Here is an 18474-nt window from a genome sequence, read left to right as displayed (position 1 = left end):
TTAATAGAACTGTTGAAAGCATTTTTCAATGCATCTTTTTGAGAGAATACAGATTTTGATTAGACTATACAGACATATGAGTTATTTCAGTGTTTTCTTAGCTATCTCTGTACTGGTTTGTTTCACACAAAATAGATGTACACTAGGTATAGCAAAAGAGTTACTAGCTTCTAAATAATCCCAAAGAAAAAGAAGTCTTTTACCCCCAAAAAGAACTAATTCACTTCAGGAATATTTATTTAGCAGATCAGAACTGGTTTCCTGTTCTGGTTTCTTCAGAAAAAGAAAAAAAAAAAAAAAAAAGAAAAAGAAAAAAAAATTGGTAACGTATGAAAGATTAACTTGTAAAAACACTATGGAAAAAATTTTGTTCACCTTCCTTTGTGATCTTCTGCTTTTGTAAGAAAATGAAATAGTTATGGAAAAGGTTACCCACACTGAGAAGCACCAAATAATGCACACTGCTTACCTTATACTGGCTATATGTTGCTGCACAGGCTGATGCTGAAAATGGTCAGGCCACTGATGGTGAAGGCAGAAAGACGGGGAGGGCTGAAGACAGCAGGCAGGCTGATATACAGGGGTGTGTTTTTGGCAAATAGATGCTGAATACTCAGTATGTGCCTGCATGCAGCATGAAGTCATAGGAGATGGTGCTGCACTGCCAACCACTGAATGACATTCTTGCTTGTTATTATGGCAACTTAAAGAATGGTGGTATGGACAAGGGTGACAGCATTGCGACAACACCTGCTGAGTTCTTTGGTTGTCTAAAGGCAGAAATGATGGTTTGAGTGTACCATTAAGTTGCAGGCAGCCATTTGGACTTGCTTTTGTTCTTGGTGTTTCCTTGGGTGAGAGCTGTTGGACCATGACATCTCCATCATTAGCTGTAGTGATACCTGGGCCAGTAGCGTTTGACAAGATGCTGCCATTGCTCAGAACCACAGAGTCACTGACATTACTCATAGCCATGCTCCAAGTTCTTGCTGGACATGTGGTGTTCCTGAAGAAACAAATAAAGGAAAATTCTGAATGCTGCAGTATTTTTAGATGCTCAGAAATAACATTAACAAGCATAAAGCTCCTCTCTCATCTTCATCTTTCGCAACACAAGGAAAAGCAGAAGAGTCACACACACTGTCAGGAATGTTTTGAAGAACCTTCACTTGTTCAACAAAAAGTTAAAGAGTGAAATTACATAAAAGCTCAGTGATTAAGGCAAAATATAAGTCAAATGAACACACACATTTGACAGTTCCTGGGTCAAAGTTAACATGAAATGGTTGAGATGCATAAGTACACAAAAATAAATAAATTTATTTAATAAATTTGCACAAAACTAAGTGGTAGCCACTACTGATGAAAACAGATTTTGGTATAACCTGTGTAACTATCCACACCTTGCACTATAATTTGCTTGTGTGTTTTGAAAGGAAGCAGGAGACAGGAGCACACAGTAGAGACTATTTATTAATCATTAACAAGCTGGTTTCTGTAGCTTCCTTTTCTATCTCCAACTTTTATTGAATAGGAGGCATATTTGTATTTTAATGAATTTTTTTTTTAATGCCTTGTTTAAATAAATCAAGCCACTTCAGCAGACATCTGTCAGAATTCCTGGATGGCAGACTCTGTTTTTAGCAGCTCAATGAACTGCTACTAATACTAAAAAGATACCCTGGCGGTATTTAAAAGAAATGTAGATGTGGCACTTAGGGATATAGTTTAATGGTGAAATTGGCAGGGCTAGGTCAAGGGTTGGACTCAGTGATCTTTCCCAACCTACATGATTCCATGATTCTAAGACAGAACACAACCACATATTTTTCCCAAGCTTCAAAACAGTTAACTCCAGCACTCAATTACTGCTGACTGAGAAGCTCATGCTTCTGAGTGACATGTACTCCAAAGGCAGTTAAAAATGCACTATGCTGTGAAGAAAAGATATTAAAGATTTTCTTCTAAACTGTCTTTTTCAAGCAAAATTTACATAAGCAAAAGCTATTAACACTGGAAAGGTGACTGAGGAGCTTGGGTCAAAATCAAAATTTATCTGAGACATTTGCAGCAGCCAGTTTCCCCCATTTTAAGTATAATCATGTTTTATTAAGCATTGAAAATAAATTGGAGATTATTATTTTGATAAATAACAAAAGGTCAAACATCACATTTGGGTAAGAATTTGTTTCCAACTTACAAGGGGAGGAAGGGTGAGTAAAAAAGAGAACAGGGAAGAAAGAACACTAATTATGTACTATTTAGAAGAATAAAACAACACATGCTAAAAAAAAAAATCAGTTAATTACAACTGTTTTGGCTAACTGTTTTGTTGCATTTTTGATACTGCATTTATCAACATTCCAAGTCCAAATTGCAAGGCTTGAATTACAGACACTGAACTTTACAGAAAGACAAAACATACAGATTAAGACAATTAAGCGAGGAAGTTTCTAACTCGTTTTCCTCCCCAATACCTTTGCTGAGTGTTCAGAGAGCTAAATCTGTTCAGCCAGCTGAGCTATTTAATTGCCTGAACACCAAATCCGAGCAAAAAGTGCTTTGCAGAGTGGAATGCTATCCCCCAGCAGCCCCCCCATGCAGCACCTCCCCTAGACATAGCTAAATCCTTCAGTTCTGAAACACAAATTAATCCTCTGCTATTTGTTCTAGATCATGTGCAGAGCCAGATGCCTTGAGAAGTTGCTTTCATTAAGATAACCGCTCAGAACAGGAGAATATGCTGCTCAACGAGCATATTTTTTCAAGCCTCCAATTCCACACATTCCTGCTGGGTACCCCCTCCCCTGGCCCAGGCAAGTCAGGCCCATGGAGGACTTTCTGCTGAGCACAGAGAGTAAATTCAAGTGGCTGGCTAAACCTCATTTCAGTCTGAAGAGACATATTCGTGATGTGAAATACTGCTATGTTTGAACAGTCTGGTTTTTTTCTTGTCCCCGAAGGCAGCTTCAAAGCCTGAAGTAGACAGAAGGAGAGCTGGACATCAATGCAGAGAAACCTCCTCTGGAGTCGTCTGGCAGCGTTTTAGAAATTTCTGGCTGCTTATTTTCACCTTCACTCATATAAGAGACAGGTCACACAGTGACATTACATTTCTGTTTCTAACTTAGCTTGACACATCCATATCAATGTTTGAGACTGCTGTACACTAATCAGTTACTGTTCTGCAAGCTATTAGTGTAACTGCAAATAAAGCATGGAGTTACTGCAAATACCTATCCCTTAAAGAAGACAGATGCACCATCGATTTTGCTTTAAACCCACAACATGCAGCAAGTGAGATAACATAATGTAATTTTTAGTAGCTGTTTCAAGTCACTTTATAAAGAAAACCATAGATTTAGGCACAAGGCACACATGGCCCTTGTATATGCAGAAGCTGGGCAATCCCACCACAGGCACACAGGATTGGGACCTTCAGTGTGTCTGTATTCCTCCTATGATTCCTGACACTGTGATTATAGCCCAGCAGCCTCCATTTAATATGATCAAAGATAAAAAAACACTATTTTTTTTTCTTCTTTTTTTTTTTTTTTTTTTTTTTGACAGATGTAATACTTACCTGTATGCCTTTCAGTTTAAACACAATCTTCAGGAAGGCTCTTTAGTAAATTCAAAGAAAAGCCAAAGATAATAATCATCAGAACCACAACATATGATTCTGCTTTTAAACAGGCTATCAATGAAATATCTTAGGATATAAAAATATTGTAGGTCAAATTGATTCTTTCTTCCTAAGGTTTGATAAACTATTGAGTTTTGTCCATTTCCGGAGTCTTTGAGCAAGGCAATGGGAGCACCTGCTTGAAGCTCTTTCAATGCCATATTAAAGTAAGCAAGACAACTTTGCATGCTTCAGGTAGCCATCTGATAAACTATTTTATTCAAACACAGATAAGAAGAATTGGGACTCCAACCAGTTCACTAGAGTACAAGTTGGGCTGTATTTTTTAAATTTCACTTGGTAGTTTTTCTTTTTTTAAACAAATGCAAGATGGTTGATGTCACTTGACAAGTCTAATATTATCCATGGTTTGTGTCACTCACGTTTGAGAGTATGAAAAATTATGTACTGTGGTACTTAATTTGTGTTACAATTAACATAAGAAACTGTAGTTCCACTGACAGCAAAACTTCATGTGCTGATAATTCTTAGCATTTATTCTTATCTCTCTGTATTTTGTGTCTCTTACCACAGATGCAGTGGCTGGAAATTTATTGTGAGATGTAACAGTCCACAGAAATAGTTATCTTAGAATCTCTCCCTTAAAGGATGCACAGTCAAGTTAAATGCAACAAGTAAAAGCACAGTAAGATTTTAAGCATATGGGCTTGGGAAAACAAAGAACATGTTCATCATAGAAAAAAAGAAAATCTAAGCCCAAGAATTTTGAAAATGCAGTCTTTGAGAGTTCTGAATTCTTTCAACGCTGAAATTTATTTCTAATGCATTCCTCAAAATGCTTTCGGATTTAGCAGTCTCCAAGAGAATGGGTCTTTTTCAGACTAATTCCAATTTACACCTGAAGGTTTTGAAGCAATGGACAGTTATTCTGAATAACGAGGTTATAAATAACATAGGTTATAATGTAGACAGCCCCCTTTCCAGAAGATTAAATAGAATTAGAAAAAGTGTTAACCTACATGTTTAACGCATTGCACGGACATAGTGTCTCTAGCTGGACATAGTATTTTAAACACTAGTATCTCTGTAGAAATTCCGCCAGTTGGACCACAAAGGAACAAAAACTTGTATTATCTTTAATTACTGCAACTACTAAGAAAGTACTTTAGCCATGCAGTTCTAAACAACAGCTTGGAAGAGTGTCATTTCTGGAAAGTACCAAGGTCTGCAAAGGCAGTGTTACTTAGTGACAGTTTTATGAAGTAATCCCTCTATTATTTGTGGAACTAACAATAAACACAGTTTACCCAGCAGACATCTGCCATCTGCATTTCAAGCCCTTCAGGAAATAAAATAATGCTGTACCACACTGAAATTATGTGGGATTTAGTGTTCCCTAACCAGTGTGTTCTTTTTAGACTTGGATTTAGTTCACCTGTTCCTTTGGCTGCAATTGAAAAACTTTTTCTTTGTTTTAAAGTTTCTTGTTTGGTTGGGAGTTTCTTTGTTTGAGTTTGTTCGGTTGGTTTTGATTTTGGTTTGGTTTTTGTTTTTTTTAAAGAAAGGCTTAAAAAGCCTGGTTCAGTCCCATCTGGACTCATAATGCCTGCAGTTGAAAATGACAGAAGTGTAAATTCAAGAGGGAATGATGTAGTGGAAATGTAGTGTAACCTAGTATATTATTAGTACATATAACATATATTTGGAAGACAAAACAGGTAAGTGCTTATGGTTGTTCTAACCATACAAGAAAAAAAACAACAAAAAACCAAAAATCTGTACTTCACCCTAGTATATAAGATAAGATATTAACATTTAAGGTAGGATAAAACTCAAATTTCATTTAGAAGCGGCCTAAAGCCTTTCAGCTACAGTCAGCATTGTGCCACTCAGCCAGCTGAAGCAGTCCAGATTTTCGGGATCTTGCAGATCTGTCAGCTCATGGTTTTGAGATGAACACGAGGTCTGAAGTTACAAAAATGTCTTTTCATATCAAAAGTTCACCTAAAACAGCTGAATACCAAAAGCAGTGCATTCTTTAAAAAAGCAATATTTAACAATCCCAGTGCTACCTATCAAGTCTCCTTCCAGATGCAGTATTATAATGGACTTAATAGTCTCTAAAGATGATGAATTTTTTTTCACATGGCAATTGGGTTAAACTGTCTTAATCTGTAAACTCTGTTAAATCTCCTCCAGACTTTGTCTGCTGTGCCGGCCAGTGCACAGCCACCCTTAAGAAGGGTTTTCTCCTCCTTCACATGACCAAAATTCTTTGCATCTTTGCTTTTTCTCAGTGCTTGCAGGAGTAACAGGTGGTGCCTGCTGTTTGATACTTGGTTTTATGGGAGATGTCTAGTTATCTATTATAGAAATGGTCTCTAGAAAGTCAAGCAGCTTTTTAATGTTTTATGGTTGTTCACCTCCATTTTGGCTCTCAGCTAGACATTTTTCAAATTCTCTAGCTCTTACTCCTATGCATTCATATGTGGTGCTTGGTTTCTCTCAATACCCCAATTCTTGCTTTTCCAATTCAGCTGTTAACCACTAGGGCTTCCCTGAAAAGCTTCCATTATACAAAATATAGATGCTTACCAGAACAAGCCTTCCCTGTCCTTTCCACTTGTTTTTCAAGCATTTAAAGTATATTTTAAAATAAGTGTATATTTCATCTTCAAGAAGACTCCCTAGTTTTTATTTTATCAACACATCAGATTTGGTGACATACTTATTAATGCATCTGCATTTATTTTTCTGCACAGTCTATAAATCAGCATTTTCTCAATTAATGTCTGCCTGTTAATGAGAAGTTTTTCAGCGATCTAAGTATTTTACCATGCAGTAGCAGCTAGAAGACAATTATGAGGCAGAAGAGGTTTTCAAAAGGGAAATTTCCACTCCTCCATTTTGTAGCAAGGGTTTAAGAAGCCAACTAGCCCTCCCATCCCTCACTGAGAAGTTGAGAAGCTGCCCAGTCCTGAACCTGAGACACCATGAGTTCATTTCCCACATTGCAGGCTGGCTGGGGAATTGCAAGTCCTGTGACAGGGAACCTCCAGATGTCACCATGCCAAGAACACAGCTCATGCTACAGATGGGCACCAGCGAGCCACTGTTGCCAAGGTGTCAGAGGAACTGGCCCACCACCTACAGCTGTGGGGTCAGGGAGCTGGAAAAGACTGCCAAGAGTGAGAAAAAGTATTCTCCAGAACTTCAGAAATAGATTTTGCTCTGCTTTTAAGCTAAATTTACTTCTTCTGACACAAACAACAAAGGACCATTTATGGAAATCATTTGCAGGGCTTCAATTAAAGAAATCAATTGCAGTGCTCTAACTACAGTCATTTTTTAAACAGTCAGAATTCACAATAAATATTAATTAAACTACTGATAGAAACAGCAAGGAGCCCCAGACACCCTTATTCTGGAACATTTGTATAATCCTAACTTTATTTTTAAATAGCTTAAGTATATATACATGTGTGAAATGGGAAAAAAGTGTATTAGGAAAACCTGAAAAAGCTTCAAATACTCAGAGTTTTGGAAAGAGATACAACTATAAGCAGAAATTACTGGATTTGTTCCATTCTACTACATACTACTTCAAGAAAAAATGAGCATGGCTCTGGAAAGCAGGCATACTTCAGCACAGTTTAAGAGCATGGAAAGCTGTTAGAAAACCCAAAATATTGCTTACAACTGTGACACTGTCATCATACTAAATCTGATTTACTCGATTTACATGACTTTCCATTACCATATGAAAGACATCTAAATTTTGTAATGGCAAATATTCTGATCCAAAATAGCTCTAATCTTGCCTACAAAGAGAGGGGAAAACCAAAATATGTCCTCTGGGTGTAAAAGGAGTTACCCAGATTGCAAGTGCCACAGCTTTTTACTTCATCTTGCTGTGTGATCAACACATCAATTGTAACAGCTGGAAAGGGACACTGAAGCAATACTCAAGGACACAGCTTCAGCTATGCTATGCCTACAACCACCCTGGCTGTATTACTGCTTTATGTAAGTGGTTAAGAAACCTCTCGGCCATCTGTTTAGAAGCAGACTTTTTATATGTTTTCAGTCCAAATTTAAAGGCAATGTTCGAATATCTTTAAAGAATCTGTTAAAAATAAAAGCATTTTTTCTTCATATTTTAATAGAAGCAATAAGATAATTTTACAACTACTGTATATCAAACAAGCAAAACACTCGGTAAGAATGCCAGAGCACATGAAATAGTTACACACCAGCAGTCACACCTTTTGATAAGCACGGGGCATTTTTTTGCATTTAGCTACAGAAAATAAAGCAAAACAGTCATACACTACCACCTCAACAACCATTTTCTTCGAAAGCTAAACATGGGAGAACTGCCGATTTTGTTGAGGTTTTTTTCCATTCACTTGCTGTTTTCAGTCTCCCACTTGCTAAGCTGCGCTATTTATGTCAAATGATGGGATACACAGACCGCTTCTATTGAAATACCTGGACCTCGAACAGAGGAGTGTTTCTCTTTCTCATTAGGCTCTTCAGCACTATCGGGATCCTGTGGAAAGCTCTACGGCATTTCTACCCAGCTGAAGTCTTTTACAAGCCCGGGAGTCTACTGGCGTTGCAGAGCAGTATTTTAGTGTAAATAAACTGAAGGTAAATAATAGTCTTAGTTAAAGGTACATCCTAGCGCTTTCCGAAAGCCTGAGCTGTTTCAGACTTCACGGGAAGCTGTTTCAGCTGTTCCATGGGAACGCAGGGCCAGGTTCCGAGCAATCCAACACAACACTCTCCTTAACACTCACCAGACCCGAGCCGCGGAAGAATCAGCCGTGAGGAGAAGGCGGCAGCCCTCTTTCCATCCAGGTATTCCCCGTTCTTCCCGCAGCCACCCGAGACCTGGCCCGCTCCGCCTCTCGCCTCAGCAATGGCTCCGTTCGGGGAGCGCCAACCCCGGCCCGGCCCGGCCCGGCCCACCCCAAGCTCTCCTTGAGGGTCTGAGGGGAGGCGGTTCCGCCCCCTCCAGCGGCAGGTCCGGGAGCTGGCAGCCACCCGCCGGCTCCTCCCCGCTGCGGGGCCCGGGGCCGCCCCCCGCCCTCGGTTCCAGCCCCCCTTGGATCTGCTTTGGTTCAGGCGGATCCGGAGGTGAGCGCCGCTTCTCTGCTGCTTCGTCTCTGCCCCGACCCATCGGATCCTGGGCCAGCCCCACATGACACAGATGCCCGGCTGGGAAGGGCAAGGGACATCACCTCGCCACCTACCTTTCTGAAATGGCAACAGCTGAGGAAGGGGGGGACACTGAAAACGGACCGCCTGTCATTTAGAGTGCTTTTTTAACCTCACTTCAATCCTCACTAGTTCCTGGTCATCTCCTCAAGCCCCACGTTCTTACTTCATCATTTGTTTGTCAGAAGTTCTTACAAAATGTATCTGTGTAGCTACAAATCTCTGACACTTCAACAGGAATAAAATTAGTTGGAAAAATCGGGCTTTCCCCCCACCAGATTTTAAGATACTTGAAGCTAAAATACCTTTCCTCTTGAGCTTTCTTCATCCTCGTAGTCCACATGTTAACATCTCCACATACTCCTTAGACACATTTTTTAAAAAACAAGAACTCCTAAACTCAAATTGAATTATTCTATTATTTCAGAATATTATTGCAAAAAGCTGAAAATTCCATGAGCAGAGAAGATAGCCTGGTCACTTACAAGTCAAAATGAAAATAAATAAAATAATAATTTTTAAAAAACTAAAAAAAATTGCCAAATTCTGGGAATCTTTAAAGCCTTAATTGTTGGACCTCAAGAATGAAGCAGAAGGTTTAGAAAGAGTTCAGTATTAAAGTGGGAAGCATCACAGTCAATTGGCAGAGCTATATTATGAGGAAATTTTAGAAACACTATAATGGCAAATGCCACAAGCTGGTCTCAATCCACTCTCCTGGTGTATACTCAAACTACCAAACCTCACAAGCCTCATGTTTTCGGAGGTGACTCCTGGCTTTTCCTCAGCTCTGGATATCTCCTGAGGCAGATCTTATAAACCAGTCCCCGCTGACTCCAGAACAGGTCACAGCCCACCTGGACGGGCTTTTTAGAAGAGCTCTCTTTCCCCTTTGAAACACGTGAGCTCTATTTTCAGGGTCAAGGTGAGCTGGTTGTAGCAAAAGGATTTTCTCATCCACAACCATCTTTGCTCTTTGTAAAGCAAAAAAAAAAAAGAGAAAAAAAAAAAAAAAAATCATACCAAAGGAAACACTGGGGCATAGCTTTCCTCAGTGTGACCCTGGAATTAGGCATCCTAAGTATGGTCCATGTGTTTATGAATGGTAGCTCTCTCTGCCCATTGCATCTGGCTCTCAACAGGTGCTAAGAGTTTGTGCTGCTTCCCCACGAAGTGGAAACTTCTTGATTTAAACCAGTGTTCCTTGAATTCTCACTTAGCTCCAACTGGAAAATTCCACTGGCATCAGCTGTCCTGTCTTCACTTCTCACACACCATCAGCATCCTATGTAAAACATAGTTTTTCTAACAATAATGGATTCCCTAACAGAAAATGTGCTTTTTATCCAATGCAGAGTCACTCAGTGCTAATGATCCAGGACAGTTCTTATACAAGAAAAACAGATGTATTTATTGAACAAAACAGCAATACCACAAACCAAAGAAGTTCAAAACATAATTCAAAATAGAATCAGGACTACAATACAGTATTCACTTTCTGTATCTCTGTGTAATAAGAAGTGTAATAAAGTCAAAGCTAATTTTCCAAAGTCACAAAACTCTACATAATTTTGAAGAACGTATTAGTAACAGTTTTTCTTAAAATATGTAAAAACTGCTATATATCAGCTCACTGCAGATACTGTATCACTGGTATTTTCTAACCACCTCAAAGTGTCAAGAGGCACATATTTCCTCACTGCTTTGGTATCTAGGAAGAAAAGCACTATAAAAATCTAATGGGTTACAGTATACTAAAGCTTTTAGATTATGTGTATTGCACAAAATATTGTTACTATATCTTAGCACATCCACTTACTGCAGACACTGTTCTCAAGGACAACAGTTAAATGAATGTATAATGTATGTCCATAGTTTATGCTTAATAAAATGATTCCTGTGCAAACTGGATTTAAATACTGAATCACATATTTGAGTTGCAGATTTATAGTCAAGTCCTGACTATCTGAAAAGCAAACTCACCACTGTGACTGAGTAGCCTTTCCCCCAGACTGTGCTCCATCCCTGAAGACCCTTAGCTGTTCACTGTCCCCCTGGCACACTCCTGGTTTTGGCATCTCCATCATACACCCTTTAAAATCCTCTTCTGCACTATATTCAACTTGCAGTGTTGCAACTTATCCCACTTCATCTCCAGTGAGATCAGACAAATGCAGACTTCTTCATTTGCAGGTAATTAGGATAAACAACAGAGCTCTGCGGCAAATGGAGTGCGGGTACAGGAAAACAGGGGGAAAGTAGAAACGGATAGAAGAATTTAGACTGATTCAAGGCAAATCAGGGATGTCAAATTTCATTTGTGGAAGTCTCAAGAAGCTAAATGAGTAACACTCTTCTCTACTCACCACTTGGGAATGCATATATGCAGAGAATCTCCAGGACATCTCTTTTACTAATTTAGCCCTGGTTTACGTCAATACAATCCTCAAACCACTAGGAAGTTCCACCTACCTATAGATCTATCAATACATTTTACAAGTGACAGAACTTCTATCATAAATAAAATGAACTATCAGAGCTTCACTAAGCATTAAAGAAAATTATTAGAATAAAATTTTACTATTCTGCCACCTTGAAGATTAATTATTACTTTTAATAAGATTAATTATTACTTTTAGTTTTCACAATTACTTAAAAATTTGTGATTTGAACTTAAAAGTCCTTGAAGACAGACATGCCACTCTGACAAGCGAAAGTACTCCACAGGTTCACAGGTTCTGATCAAAGAAAAAAACCCTTAAACTCTGAAAAACAGGCAAACCATCTCTTATCATAATTTATAATGATAAGTAGCTTTTGTACTGAGATTTTTAAAAGACATTTTTCATATGATGCTTAAATAGTAAAATCAAATAGTAAAAACACTAGTTGGTAAATACACTGATACGGTTTCCAGAATTATGTATACAATCCTTAGGAAAAGAAAATACTGTTATGTTGATAGCCAGACTAGAGATCCAAAGAAATTATAGTTTGTATACTACACCCAGAATACTGTATCCAGTTTTGGGTTCCCCAGTTCAAGAGAGACAGGGATCTACTGGAGAGTCCAACGGAGAGCTAAGAGGATGATTAAGGGACCTGAACATCTTTCCTGTGAAGAAAGACTGAGAGAACTGGAACTGTTTAGCCTTGAGAAAATATGGCTGAGAGGGGATGAGGGTTGGGTGTCAAGAGGACGAGGCCAATCTCTTCTCAGTGGTACCTAGTAATAGGAAAAGGAATAATGCGTTTAAGACAGAACATAGGAAGTTACACCTCAACATGAAGAAAAACTTCTTTACTGTGAGGGTGACAGAGCATGGGAACAGGCTGGCCAGAGAGGTTGTAGAGTCTCCTTCTCTAAAGGCTTTCAAAACCCACCTGGATGTGTTCCTGTGTGGCCTGCCCTAGGTGGTCCTGCTTTGGCAGGAGGGTTGGACTAGATGATCTCTCTAAAGATCCCTTCTAACCCCTAACATTCTATGACTCTATGAAAAATTAATAGAGCTAAATATGGGTTAAATGACAGAATGAGTTCTGTACATGGCACATGTACTCTGCAATTATTTTATTGTAGCTATACTGATTTTTTAATTGCAATTCCTATCCACCTACAGCATTTCCTGTCTGGTTTTTTTTCTTGGACACAATATTCTTTATTGCATCTTAGATGTTACAGTACTTGCAGCAGGCAATTTACAAAATGCCATTTAAACAATGCAGTGGGATAAATATGGTAGGGACTGTTTGTTTACTACTTTTCATGTATTTTTGTGTGGTTTTGTGCAACACTTCTGGTGATACTGAATGGGAGCTACTTTATTTATTCAGAGGAGCACAGGCCACATATTGGGACCATCTGGATTACAGGAGTACTTGGGACATGCCAGAAGTATAGTATTGAAAAAGCTAATTGGAGTGAGTCAGTTTGATCTATCACAGAGCACAAGATTTACACCAATTGTGTCACATCCAACAATTCTGCAGAGATATTCAAGTGCCTACACAGTGCTCCCAGGAGCTCTTGTATCCAGAAATACGAGGCAAAGATGCAAACCATTTTGTGTTTGTGCATCCCATCCTTCCACTGGATGGGATGCAATCAAGAGTGCTGAAAGAGCCAGTGGGGGTGTTTACCAAGCCACTTTCCATCATCTATCAGCAGTGCTGGCTGATTGAAGAGGTCCCAGCAGATTGGGTATCAGCCAACACAACCCCCATATATACGAAGAGACAGAGGGATGATCCAAGAAATTACAGGCATGTCAGTTTGACTTCAGTAACAGGGAAGATGAATGAGCAAATCATCCTGAGTGCCACATGGGGTACATGCAGGACAACCAAGTAATTTGGCCCAGCCAACATGAGCTCATGGAGTGCAGGTCCTGTCTGACTAACCTGATCTCTTTCTATGGCAGGGGGATTCATTTATGGGATAAGGAAAGGGCTCTGGATGTTGTCTACCTCAACTTTAGCAAGGCCTTTGACACAGCTTCCTACAGAATCTCCTAAAGAAGCTGGCTGCGCACACGTTTTGCTGAATACTGGTTGGATGGCTGGGTCAAAAGACTTGTGTTAAATGGAGTTAAATACAGCTGGGGGCTGGTCACAAGTGGTGTTCCCCAGGGCTCAGTGCTGGGGCTGCTCCTGTTTAACACCCCTATTGATGATCTGGATGAGAGTAGAGTGCACCCTCAGTAAGTCTGCAGATGACACTAACCTGTGTGGAAGTGTCGATCTGCCTAAGGGTAGGGAGGCTCTGCAGAGGGATGTAGACTCACACACAGTTGTGGGAGGTCTCACAAGGCCAAATGTTGGGTCCTGCACTTGGGCCACAATAATCCCCAGGAGTCCAACAGGCTTGGGGAGGAGTGGCTGGAGAGCTGCCCAGCAGAGAGGGACCTGGGGGTGCTGACTGACAGCTGGATGAACATGAGCCAGGAGTGTGCCCAGGTGGCCAAGAGAACCAATGGCATCCTGGTTTGTATCAGTAACAGTGTGACCAGCAAGACCAGAAAAGGGATCTTATCCCTGTACTCAGCCTTGGTGAGGATCCATCTCAACTACTGTATGCCGTTTGGGGCACCCCAGTATAGGAAAAACATGAAGGTGCTGGAGAGGGTGCATATAAGGGTAACTAGGCTGATTAGGGTTTTGAGGAACAGGTCTTGAGAGGCTGAGGGAGCTGGGACTGTTCAGCTTGGAGGAGGTTGAGGGGAGATGTCATTGCTCTCTACAGCTACCTGAAAGGAAGGAGTGAGGTGGGTGTTGGCCTCTTCTCCCTAGTGACTAGCCATGGGACAAGAGGAAATGGGTCCAGCTGCACCAGAGGAGTTTCAGAGTAGATGTTAGGAAAAAAATACTCCACCAAGAGTGGTGAAGGACTGGAACAGGCTGCCCAGGGAAGGTGGTGGAACTGCCGTCCCTAGGGGCATTCATAAAAGTGGTAGACATGGAAATTTGGGAAACGGTTTAGTGGTTACGGTGATATAGGACTGACAGTTGGACTTGATGATCTTGAAGCTCTTTCCAAACTTGATGACTCTCTGCTTCTACTGATTCTATAAACTGACTTATCTGAGACTGCAGCCACACAAACATGAGTGATCTGCTCCTAGACCTAAACTGAACCTGAAAACAGAACAGCTGCGTTCAGAATGCACCACCCGTAATATGGAAACTCACAATGGGCATCTGTGAGCCTCTGGACACAGTGGAGTTAATCCACGAGCTCTGTTATCCATCTAGAGATGAAAGAAAATATTGTAAAAGATAAAATCAAAAGCACACAGCAATCAAAAAACCTGTACTCAGATCTGTGGTTCGGCAGGGTTTTTTTGGTTGGGTTTTTTTCTCCCCAAGGAGACAAACCTTCATATTTATATATAGCAGGTAATATAAACAGTTGATTCAGTATCACCATATATTTACGGCTGAAGCCTGAAGTATTGAGCCTTCATTTTCAGACTGCTAGCTCCAACAGGATGAAACATTGTCTGATCAATAGATGACCTGAAATATATTGGTTGTCCTTCTCCAGTAGACACTCAGCCACATTTCATCACATCTTTCATAATTGATATCCTCAAGAAAGACTGAGAATTAAGTGAGTAAAGAGGCTAAAAAAACCTTTAAGCTTTGCAAAGCTGTGTTCTCCAGTACTAGTGACAGGGAAAATGTAAGACATAACTGCTGGTTGTACTCTATTTAGGTTTTTTTAGATAAACAAAGAACTTCTGGGTTGCAGTTGGAACATTTAAACTTAAAACCCTGCATTCAATAAAGCAGATACCAACACATTCTTTTAATATTCTGGAAACTGGACATTTAAGGTCACATCATCTTAAATAACACTGGAAGTCTAAGCACAGAAATAAATTTCTGGGGGAATAAAGGGTCTTTCATTGTCTATGAAGTGCCTAGAACAATGTGCTCTCAGTCCCCAGTGTAATTAGTCAGTTCAGTATGATATTGCAAACAAATATAGCAGGATTCTAAACTATTTCCTTTATTGATTTTTTTTAAAAAAGCTCTCAAAGTATGATAGTGACATTTTTTCATCTTTTTTTCCCTCCAAACTGAAACAAGGCACTGTAGCAGTACTTCTCCAGCTTTTTTTCACTGACATCATGAGGTTTTAAATCCAGTCATGTGAAGGTTGAGCTTTATGAAATATAAGACAGTCCTGGTTTATCTACTTACAGAACAGGAATACTAACATCAATTTAATGATTTTTCAGCAAAGATACAATAGGGATAAATCTTTCACTTTTTATGTATCAAAATCACATGTATCAAAATGCATATCTGAAGCTTCACAGTAACTCAAGTTCCACATCACATGAAAGTCTTGAGAAGCTATTAAGTTATAAAAATTCCCTACATGAAAAGCAACTATTTAAACTACTAAAGTAAAAATAAAGTTGTGTGTTAATAATGAAAAACAAACAAAAAAATAATTTCATACACTGCAAAAATACTTTAATGTAGAAAATTTTTAACACAGTTCTCTTAGCATCTCAACAGTTTAGATACTTATATGAAGAAAACTTGTTAAAAGTACAAATAAATCCAGAAGCAGAACTGAAAATCTACACTTCTGATTTATCTACAGCTCACAATTTTAAAAATAATTTTTAATAGTTTGTCTGCAGTTGTAGCAGCTATATTGCCTAAACAGAGTGCTCCAATAATAAGTTACATCAAATTGCAGCTGGATAAACATATTTACACACAGTTACATTTTCTCATTCACACTCCTTTCTCACAGGTGCAGCTTTTCCACTATGAAGTAACTACACTTAAGTAGTATCTTATGTAAGTGCACACATTTATAATGTCACTTGTAAAACAGTCCAGATCAGCCAAAGGGAAAAACTAACAGAATGCTTTATCTGAACGTAAAATAAACAAGTGACATAAAAAGCTGTAATTCCATCACTTGTACAACACCAATGTTTAAATTAAAACCACTGCCCTGATGTTACAGTGAAAGTGATTATTACAGCATTTTTTTTTAAATGACAGGAGAAATGCACTTCACCAATACTGTTATAGTAATTACCATATTAACTTGTCTATAATCAAGGAAATAAAGACCTGCATTTCCCCCATCATTTTGAGGAATTCAAGCAGCAACCATCCAAAAAACACAATTACCACTATTTCTATTTCAGCCACAAACGTATTGGGAAAGTCACTTGTTCAGATTCATATACTTACTTAAGGAAGCTGTAGGGTCTTGAAATGTAAAGTATTAAATTAAAAATAATAGATAACTCATTGTTTTAAAATGGAGACCAGTGGTTTGCACTTAAACTCGGGGAAACTAAAAATAAACCATCAACATTCATTGCAACTTTGTAAGTATTACCATATAATTCGTGTGCAATATAAATGCCTATGTGAAGAACAAATATTTACGCTGTAGATACTGCATTTTGTTGTTCACTTTCACAACTAATGAAAGGAGAAGATTTTTGCTATTCATTTTAGATCAAATTAGGTGATGACTGATGATTGGAGTAGTGGAATATTTCTTGTACCTATTGCAAATTCAACCTTCTATATAGAGTACTGTTCCCTTAGCTTAGTTAAAGTTAATAGGACAGAAAACCCCTACCGGCTTTTTTTTTTATAAAGGATTTTCAAAAATCACTGCCTAAACCTTCAAAGCCAGAAAGAGCTCCTCTACTTTTGTGCACAACCCACATCACACCATCATCTTTCCTCATTAGGGACGTTAAATAAGCACCAAAAAGGATTTTTTTTTTTTTTCTAGAAAGAGATATCCAAGTGTTTCGGGTGAGTACTGCAAAAAGGAGCTTTTCTTTGCTTCTTTGCTGCAAGCTTTAGCAATGCACTAATGAAGGCCTGACAAACAAGGCAAGAGAAAATGCTATTTGAGCACAAACTCAATGTTTGCTCTTTAGACTGCTTGCCTGCCAGAGGGTTACCCAAACACAGCTCCTGTAATGGGAAGTCAATCTTTTCTGGCTGTCTTCTAGCAAACAGATGTGAGCCTGGGAAATTCTCGTACATTCAAATAAATGAAGAACAAGACCTCCCTTTTACCTGTTATTCTAAATCAAAATCCTTGAGACAAATCTAAACTACAAAACAGCTATTTAACGTTTGTCTACATGTTTGGTGGGGTTTTTTTCCTGCTCTCTCTATCCTTTTTATATTATGCCACGGAATACTGAGCTATATCTTCTCAAAAACCTGTTTTTTGGCATCTTGTGCAGTGCAGATTCCTGGAGCCTCTCAGTTCTGAGCTGTATTTTTGTCAATACAAAATTGCAACTGTACACCTTCCTGATCAAGTTTTAAATAATAATAAAAAAAAAACTTTAGAAAAGCACAGGGTATACTGAAGTTGCAAAACAGTTGTATTCCAAAGCTAGATGTGTTATTTCTCTGCATGATGTCCATTTAACAAACTAAATTTTTATAGTGATTTCCAGTCTCAACCTAATGTCTAGGATGAGGTACTTGAAGGCTTTCCAAACCTGATGGCACCTCTCAAGATTTACATTCAATAAGTACAGTTGGATAGCTATTTAAAGATCAAATTCAAGATTAGACTGCAATTAGCTTACTTCTGCTACAGTCTGGGATGTATGCAGCCAATTCAGTTATATATTGTTGCTTTTCCCAATTACTACAGTCTGCCCATTTTATACATACAATACATGCTCTGTTTCTAGAAGACTCATCGCAATTGGATTTGCTTCTCTACTGTTACATGAGTTATGGTATCACATTAACTTCTCATAAGAATTAAGGAATCTGAAGAGGATCAGGTGCTGAAATGTATTTGGGAATACAGTTACTTTCCATACCCATGATTCTCTGAGGATCATTAAGCAGCACTCCAGGACTCTGAGGCAGCAGGACTGATACCAGTCTTCCGCACAGGAAACCAAAGCATGGGAATTGGGAGAACACGAGCCACGTTTGGTCATTACAGAGTACAGCCGTGGAGAGATTTTTTTTATATCCTGGCAGAGAAGAGTGACTGGGTGTATGCCAGCAGTACCACAGCTGTACAAAGTCAGCACCAGTAAACCACCTCTGTATCAGACATGAAGACAGACACA

The 18474-nt window shown here is 39.0% G+C and overlaps 1 protein-coding gene across 4 annotated transcripts in view; it reads right to left on the bottom strand.

Moving 5' to 3' along the window:
* Window positions 1–18474, bottom strand: part of DISP1 (dispatched RND transporter family member 1) — a 98609-nt gene that overhangs the window by 40860 nt on the left and 39275 nt on the right. For 2 of the 4 annotated variants that reach the window (XM_071739726.1, XM_071739727.1), the window contains exon 2: window positions 470–1006. The exons of 1 other annotated variant lie outside the window; for it this stretch is intronic. In XM_071739726.1, the coding sequence (XP_071595827.1) occupies window positions 470–975 (506 nt within the window). In that variant the 5' untranslated portion in view covers window positions 976–1006. Of the gene's footprint in view, window positions 1–469; window positions 1007–8448; window positions 8585–18474 lie in introns of those variants that run through there. One more of the 4 variants, XM_071739728.1, reaches the window with a different exon arrangement.

Source organism: Heliangelus exortis, chromosome 3 (genome assembly GCF_036169615.1).
Source record: "Heliangelus exortis chromosome 3, bHelExo1.hap1, whole genome shotgun sequence".
In the NCBI taxonomy this organism is placed as follows: Eukaryota; Metazoa; Chordata; class Aves; order Apodiformes; family Trochilidae; genus Heliangelus; species Heliangelus exortis.
Note: the sequence above shows the minus strand (reverse complement) of the source record. Positions and strands in the feature narration are given on the sequence as shown.